Source organism: Aythya fuligula, chromosome 2 (assembly GCF_009819795.1).
Source record: "Aythya fuligula isolate bAytFul2 chromosome 2, bAytFul2.pri, whole genome shotgun sequence".
Taxonomy (NCBI): Eukaryota; Metazoa; Chordata; class Aves; order Anseriformes; family Anatidae; genus Aythya; species Aythya fuligula.
The window spans coordinates 13027616-13035666 of record NC_045560.1 but is presented as its reverse complement, the minus strand read 5'-3'; the positions used below and the strand labels follow the sequence as shown (position 1 = coordinate 13035666).

Below are 8051 nucleotides of genomic sequence, written 5' to 3'. Positions count from 1 at the left end.
ATTCGCAGCAGCGCCGTGTTTGCAAATATTGAGCCCGCTCCTGCGCCAGGGTCCTCCGCCGGCCGCCTCGGGAAAGCCGTCCTTTGCCTTTGCCGTGCGATTAAACTTTGCATGAAACTTCGGGTCTTTTTTCCTCCCTAAGCTCCTCAAGGAATTAATACATATATATATATATATATCTGCATATATATAAAATATTTTTTATTTTTTTATTTTTTAATATTTTTTTTTTCTTCTTCTCTGGAAGGAAGAGGGGGGGGGGGGCTTGGAAACTGAGAACTGAGGTTTTTGACACCCCCCCGGCACACCCCCGTCGCACATAAAGGAGGCATCTCTCGTGGTGTTTTTGGTAACCAGCAGTGACTTTTGTTGTTGCAACTTGAGCCATGGATGTGCTCCCCATGTGCAGCATCTTCCAGGAACTCCAGATTGTGCACGACACGGGGTACTTCTCAGCCTTGCCGTCCCTGGAGGAATATTGGCAACAGGTAAAACGAGGATGTCGATGTTGTTGTTGTTGTTGTCGTATTTTTTTTTTTTAAAGCCGTATTAAAGGATGAGCGGATTGAAAGAGGAGGAAAAAAAAAAAAAAAAAAAAAAAAAACAACCAAGTGTCAGCGGCGAGTTTGGGGAGATCTGAGCACAAATACCTAGCGACGTTTGGAAGCAGGTGTTTCGCTTTTAAATAACACGGCGGTTTTTTGATTTTTTGATTTTTGATTTTTATTTTTTTCCAATTTTTTTGAGAGTCCCGAGGTGAAGGCGAGGAGCTGCCCGTATCCTTGCCCGGCCTCGCAGCTCCCCGGTCCCTCGGCTCCGCACCGGGTCCGGGCAAAAGTTTTGCTCCGGTGCCGGCTCCGGGCTCCGCAGCTGGGTCTTGTCAGCCCAGCTCTCCGCCTCGGCCACGGGCTGCCTTTCCACTTCGGCTGTTATTATTTTTATTATTGTTATGCATTATTTCCTAGCGATGATGGAAAAAACCATCCACGGGTGTACATGCACATCGGTACACACATATATATATATATAATGTATACATATATGTATATAATGGAGCTGTTTCCCAGCGCAGGGAGCTTTGCAGAGTTGTCAGTCATATGACAGCGCTCCCCTTGTGCTAATTGCCTTGGTGGGGAAGGAGGAAGAACGGAGGCTCCTTCCCTTTAATGGACATATTTCGTTGCCTTTTTTCCTTCCCCTCCTTTCTCGCCCTAATCCGCTCCGAGCGGGGGGCTCCGCTGACAGCCCCACTCCGGGGGGCGACGGGGACCACGGCCGGTACCTGCCGGCGGGGCGAAGGAGCCTACCCAAGAAGGTCGGAAAAACAAAGATGCAAAGTGCTACAGCCTTCACATGCCTCCTCATTGTATGCAATCACCCCCCCCCCCCCCTTTTTATTTTATTTTATTATTATTTTTCCTTCCCTCCCCCCTTCCCCTTTCAAAGAGGCAGCCTCATAGTACGTGATTGAAATGGAGCTAAGTAGTTTCCTTCAGGCATTTGGGTTTTTGGCAAGGGGCCAGCCCTCTTTCCCAGTAGCCTTCAGAGGCATTTAAACTCGGGGAGAGAGAGAGAGAGAGAGAGAGAGAGAGGTTCGCTCCGGTTCCCATCACTATAATCTACCTAATGAGGAATTTAAATTAGCCAGGAATATTAAAGTTTAACAAGATCTTAATAAATGCTTCCTCTCCCCCCACCTTCCCCTTCTGTTTTCTCGGAAGATCAATACACTATTGTGTCGTCCCTATCAAAAACCCTTTTTTGTTGTCAACATGCATTGCAAACGAGTTATCTAATTACAGGCAAATACCTAAATGCCGTGTGCAGCGCCGGGCTTGTTTTCGTCTTGTTTTGTTGTTTTTGTGTTGTTTTCTCTTCCCCCCTCCCCCCCCCATTTTTGCCCTCGCTCCTGGCCTGGTCACAACATGTGACCCAGTTTACTGGGGGAGACAGGAGGCAGATGGGAAGGGGCTGTGAGGGGAATGTGTGGCATTTGGGATCAGGTTTTGCTACCGGGCTGGGAAGGGATGATCTTGCTAAAATAAGTAGAGTTTGGTATGGAAACTTGGTGTGTCTTTTTTTTCCTGTGTAATGCTTCCATATGGATCGTTTCCTATAGTGGAAAGAATAATCCCAAAACATCAGCTTGTTGCCATAACAGTTCGTACCCTTTTTTGTTCTCCTCTGCAAATGGCTAGAAAGTCAGCAGGGTAATTGAAATTGAAAACCGCAGCTTCACCCATTTAGGGTGGTTTTGTTTTTTGTTTTGTTTCGTTTCATCGAGTGGAGAGGAATGCGGCTGGGGGGGGAAGTTGTCCATGTACTGTTGCATGTATATTTGAACAGAGTACTTTCTTGGCAGATGGACAGGATTTTAAAAGGAAGTCTCCTTTGGCATTGCGTGAAAGAAAGCGAGCGATGACTCATACAGTTGCACTCTTGGCCAGTAGATAAAGTTCTTGTTCATTGTGGGACTCCCAGCAGGACCTCAGAGTAATTTCCCGTTTCGCATCCTATAGAATAGGACGTTTCTATTCGGGAACTTTTCTCTCCCCTCTCTTCTGTCGAAAAAGTTCCCCCCCTCGTTCCTCCAACCATGCAGGGGAGCAGCCTGAGCTATGTGGCGTGCATGCCAATATGCTTGGAAATGACATTCTTTGAAAGTCGAGCGTGCGGCGTTCTCATGCACAGGAAATGGGAGGACGTCTGCTGCTCCATTGATGGCCCCAGAAGACGGACCGGCAGCTCCGCAGCCATGCTGAAATGTGGCTTTGTTTTCTGACACGGCGTTCGGGCTTTAGCTGCCTGTCAGAGCACATTGTGTTCGCCTGGGTCCCTTCAGCCTCGTGTTTGTGTGAGGGAGATGCAAAACAACTTGACGTTAGGCAGGGCGCGAGAGTGAAGTGTACTTATTTGTTGTGGCTCTCTGTGGTCCCTTTTCAATGTCAGCCTGCTAAAACACAGATTTTTATGATGAGAGTGATGATAATTTGAGTGACTCATTAGAATGCTATTTTGCAAACCCAAGCTGACTTGCACCTTCAGCTGTGTTTGAACTCCTTCCCAGGTCTCAAGAAGCGATTTCTTTTCATCGTAACAGTCACCTAGTTACGGCTGGAGAAGCCTTTAATTTGTTTTGAACCTAGAAACCTCAAATCGAACGTACTACATTCCTGCATGCTTTTTGAAGTGTAAAATACAATTGGGTTTATTTTGAGCAAGCTTGTAACTTTCCTCTTTTTTCTTCCTCTCTTTCACCTAGACGTGTTTGGAGCTGGAACGGTATCTTCAAAGCGAACCCTGTTACGTATCTGCATCTGAAATCAAATTTGATAGCCAAGAGGATCTCTGGACCAAAATTATTTTGGCACGTGAGAAAAAGGAGGAATCTGAACTGAAGAGCACGTGTGTGCCAAAAGAGGACAGCCCTACTAGTCAGAACTTAGAGACCAACAGTTTGAATTCTGACGTGAGCAGTGAATCTTCGGACAGCTCCGAGGAGCTCTCGCCCACGACCAAGTTTACCTCTGACCCTATAAGCGATGTTTTAGCCAGTTCAGGAAACTTGAGTTCATCTGTCACTTCCACTCCCCCTTCGTCTCCTGAGCTGAGCAAGGAGCCTTCTTCTCAGCTATGGAATTGTACGCCGGGTGAGTTGCATTCACCGGGGAAAATTCGTACCGGTACCGCTGGAAAGACTGCAGAAAAAGGTACACCCGCCAATGGTGACACCTCGCCAGATGGCAGAAGGCGTGTTCACAGGTGTCACTTTAACGGTTGCAGGAAAGTTTACACCAAAAGTTCACATCTGAAAGCACATCAGCGCACTCATACAGGTTAGTAACTGAATGCTTGTTAAGAGTTGGCAAGTACGGCAGGGAATACCCCTGACGGTGGTGGTGTCACGGCCTTACACAATCGCTGGGTGGGAGCCCAGGTTTGGAGAGATGATGTAATAGTACAAGAGGCTTACCAGCATGGGCGACATCACTTCCTCATTCTCTTCGTAAGCTGGCTGAAGCCAAGGCAGTTGGCTGTGGAGGAGTCTGCTGTCACAGCAAATATGAGCCACTTGTTTAACTAGGCAATCCTTGGGAAACTGCAGAGGCATGTGGTCTTCAGGAGCACTCACTAGCCAAAAGAGATGCTACACCTCTGTTCACTGTTCACAATTTATTTCCAAAGCAAAAGCTAACTGAGACTTTCTTGAGAAGAAAGGAAAAAAAAAAAAAAAAAGGAATGGCATATCCAAAAGCTGGATGGATCGCAAAGTAGCATAAGAGCTTGTCTTCATGGTCCACTGGTCCACTGTACGTTGGGTCAATTCAGCCAGACATCCCAAGGCCTTGATTATATAAAGTACAGCTATAGTTGTAAATAATTTAACAGTTTTGTGTGCCCTTGTGTCAGCAAAAATCTTGGAAAGCCATGGTGCGTTGTAGTTCTTCTAACATATCTGCCTAATTGGACTTGCAAATGTATGATTGACTGTATAATTTTATCCCAAAATACTGAGTAACAGCATTTTATTGTTATGGAATCTGAATGGAAAAAAAATAATCCCGTGTGTTATTGGGAAAGTGAGAAAGGTAGACACTTCAGGGCTTCTATAAATATTTTATGGTTGAAGTAGCATGCTGATTTGCTTGCTTGAGTATTAATATTCAACATCATTTTATGACAGCAGTTAGATGTGTAGAGCTCTGCCTTGGCTCAGTAGTCATCGCTTAATGTGAGGAATTGGTTTGTCATTCTTGGTGTGCAAATCCAAAGACCTATGCAGTTTTTTTCCCCATGATGTGGAAGGAGAATTCACGGAAGAGATCCTGTTTTGACTCATGAGCTCAGCATTTTGTGGCTTTTATGGGAAGTCTGAGCAAGCTTGGATGCTCCCATTGTCAGGCAGAAGTCCGATAAAACGAGATTATTTTCAGAGGAAAGAACAACTTCCACTGAAACCATGGTGGTTGAGCAGACATAAATAGCTGCTGGCCTCAGAAGTATTGCAGAACTGTTGTCCTGGTGCTGTCTGGCTGAGAACGTTCCTGTGAATGGAAGTGGTATTTCTTGAATGCTGAAATAGCAATGTTCAAAGTGGTGTGCAGGCTTTTCCAAGAAAATGTAGCTCAGCAGAAAGAGGTTGCATGTTATACAGATGAGTGAGTGACAGAGGACTTTGATGCAATACAGTAGCCTAATTGCAACTGGGAGCCTAGCTGCGCTGTCTTTAATCACCTTCATGAGGTCCATGCTACCTGTTTGGGAGTCAGGGTGCTATTACAGATGAACAGGAATGGTACAAGGTTGTATTTCTTTGTTTCCTGAGAACCTGTTTAATCGCTTTTTTAAAAAAGAATGAGATTACTTGATGTACTGTTGCAGCACAATAGTTAAGTAGGAATCAGGTGGATGAATTCTGCCTTCTTTGCCTGCATGTTCTGAAGCATTCAGATATGTTAAATAAAATTGACTGTCTTTAGGGGGTGGAGGAGGTTTACATAGAAAATGAATGGGATAGCACCAATCTTCGTTTGAATGAAGTCGTGACTAACATATAATCTGCTTTCTTTGTAGGGGAAAAGCCTTACAGATGTTCATGGGAAGGGTGTGAGTGGCGTTTCGCAAGAAGTGATGAATTAACCAGACACTTCAGAAAGCACACTGGTGCCAAGCCTTTTAAATGTAGTCACTGTGACAGGTATGCGACTGAAATGCACCTTTTAAAATAGTTATTTTTAACACTTACTGGAAAGTGAGTCTAGGCTGCCTTTCACAAGGTTCATTTGTGAAGGAATCGCTTGGGGACACAAATGCATCTAGTATTTTTAAGGGATTATTATGTCTTCATAGTGGGGGAAAAAAATGTTTTACTAATCACCTGGATATAGTTTGTAGCTCGATGGTGCAGATTAGTGTTGTGAAATCCCCAGTGCTACCTGCAGAGCACCCAGGTGCCTGGAGACGCCTTGGGCACTCTGGTGTCTCTGGGATTGCCCCATCCCTCCTCCCCTGGCCACAGTATGGAACCACAGAGCATGGGGGGGCGGTCTCAACCTCACAAAATGTGCCATGAGTGTACCCAACCCTCATCTAACACAATGTCTTTCTCTTCCCTTGCAGGTGTTTTTCCAGGTCCGACCACCTGGCCCTTCACATGAAGAGACACCTCTGAGTGGGTCACGAGGTGAATCCTGTGGGCTAAGAGGCGTCAAGGTTGAAGAGCCTTGAGCAGAGGGATGCGTGTTCCAGCCAAAGCATGCCATTTTGCACCCTACCCAGTTGCCTCCAGGACCTCTCTTCCTTGAAGGTCTTTTGAGGGCTAATAAGTCATGTAAGAAACGGCATAGCAACCGCGGTGCGTGATGTTTGGGGTTTCCTGGACTCATACACTGGTATCTAACCTTCTGAGTGGCTCCTAAGCCTTTTGCCGTGAGCATGTGCACTGAGAATGTCAATGATTGGGCGACTGTGTGCTATGAGGATCTATTGATGACTGTATGCTGAGGCACATTTTTTTTCTTGTGGTTGTTTTATAACTGTAAGAGAAAAAAAATAGTCTGAATGTCTTGTATGTGAGGAATATCTCGTGAGATGGGACGACCACCAATCATTTCCAAGGGGTGGGGGGAGGGGTGTCTGCACCTTTTTCAAGGGAAAACTGAGAGGGGAAGGGGGGAATAAAAAGAGTCAGGATGCCAGAATGGAGATGGGGACCTCCCCGTTCCTGTGTGAGAGGAGCTTTAGGTGTCTGGTGCAGCTATTAAACGTGCAATGTGTCAAGTAGCTTGTTTTACTTGCTACAGAGCTCATTTGTAATCCATTGTATAAGCTGTGTATTTACAAATGTAACACAACTATAACTTTTCATTATAATACAAAGGTTATTGCATGGTTCTGGGGAACTATATGCTTTTCCATTCTTTAATCAGGACTGCAGTTTTGATTCCAGTTAAGAGCAGCTAAAATACAATTGGTCTAATGTTACATAATGTATGGAACATGAATAATTTTTTCTGTTGGGTGGATAAAACCACTATTGGTTAGAAACTGATTTTTCTCATGCAGCTAATTTTTCTCTTATTTATGCCTTGAGGACTAACTTCTGGTTTTCTAGCTGTTAATGCACTGTTGACCTTAATAATGGTGCCTTATGCAAGTGACCTTCTCTTGTAGAGGGTCTTATACAGGGGTATGGGTGATGCATGCTTTATTAAGGCTCTCTTTTCACCTGGCATTGTACTGTATCAAATGTATAATATGAGGGGAAAAAAAGGTTACTTCCAGGGTCCTCCTTCACAAAGACAAATATAGAGAAAAGTCATTCATGTCAGTACAGTATTTGTTTAACTTAGACAATTTGACTGTGTTACAGTATAATGCATATGCCAATTGAATACCTGACCAGTTCTGCCACCTTGAGACTTTTTTTATATTGACCTTGCACAACAACTGTGTATATACACACCCCAACTGTACTTAATATGTCAAGTTTTCATACATATTAAAGATACAGAAGTATTAAAAGATGTATTTGCTTAAAAGGCACAAGTTTCACATCTATATATCTAGCTATCTGTTGGTCATACAGAAAGAAACTATATTACTTTTTTTTTAAAAAGTGGGCAGAAAAATAATTGTGTATGTATATTTGTGTGTACAGTCTGTGTATGTGTGTATATATATAGATAATATATAAATATTTTTTTTAAAAGGAAAAAAAATTAGAACACATAGCTAGAAAATGCCACAGCCCGTCAAAATATCCCCTCCCCCCCAATATGATCATTAAGGAGACAAAGAAATGAAAGATACAATTATTAAAATCTAGCATTTTTAGAGGCTTTACCTTTAGTTTAATGCTATGCTAAAGGCTTTGTTGGCATTCAGTTCTTCTCAGATTGCTGACTGTGTTTTGTAGTTATTAGGTTGTCTGAAATAGCGTATCTGTGGCCATTTAAGAATGATATGAACCGAGTATTGGCATGCTAAAAGAATATTAGCTGTGTGCAGATGAAGTACACTCATATTTTGGCCTTCCGGCTTATGGGAGG

General features: G+C 43.9%; 1 protein-coding gene across 2 annotated transcripts; it reads left to right on the top strand.

Moving 5' to 3' along the window:
* The first annotated feature begins 252 nt into the window (after positions 1 to 252).
* On the top strand, positions 253 to 7647 carry KLF6 (Kruppel like factor 6). Of its 2 annotated transcripts, none has more exons than XM_032182287.1 (4): positions 253 to 488; positions 3263 to 3836; positions 5575 to 5698; positions 6121 to 7647. In XM_032182287.1, the coding sequence occupies exons 1-4, from the start codon at positions 387 to 389 to the stop codon at positions 6170 to 6172; spliced, it is 852 nt and encodes a 283-aa protein (XP_032038178.1). In that variant the 5' UTR covers positions 253 to 386; the 3' UTR covers positions 6173 to 7647. The 2 variants fall into 2 exon arrangements, with proteins under 2 accessions (XP_032038178.1, XP_032038179.1); XM_032182288.1 differs by lacking the exon at positions 253 to 488 and adding an exon at positions 1308 to 1366.
* Positions 7648 to 8051: the final 404 nt, after the last annotated feature.

Coding starts and splice junctions, on each gene's coding strand:
- KLF6 (XM_032182287.1), top strand. CDS start 387: ATGGATGTGCTCCCCATGTGCAGCATCTTCCAGGAACTCCAGATTGTG. Junction 3,837..5,574: donor ACATCAGCGCACTCATACAG/GTTAGTAACTGA, acceptor CTTTCTTTGTAG/GGGAAAAGCCTTACAGATGT. Junction 5,699..6,120: donor AAATGTAGTCACTGTGACAG/GTATGCGACTGA, acceptor CTTCCCTTGCAG/GTGTTTTTCCAGGTCCGACC.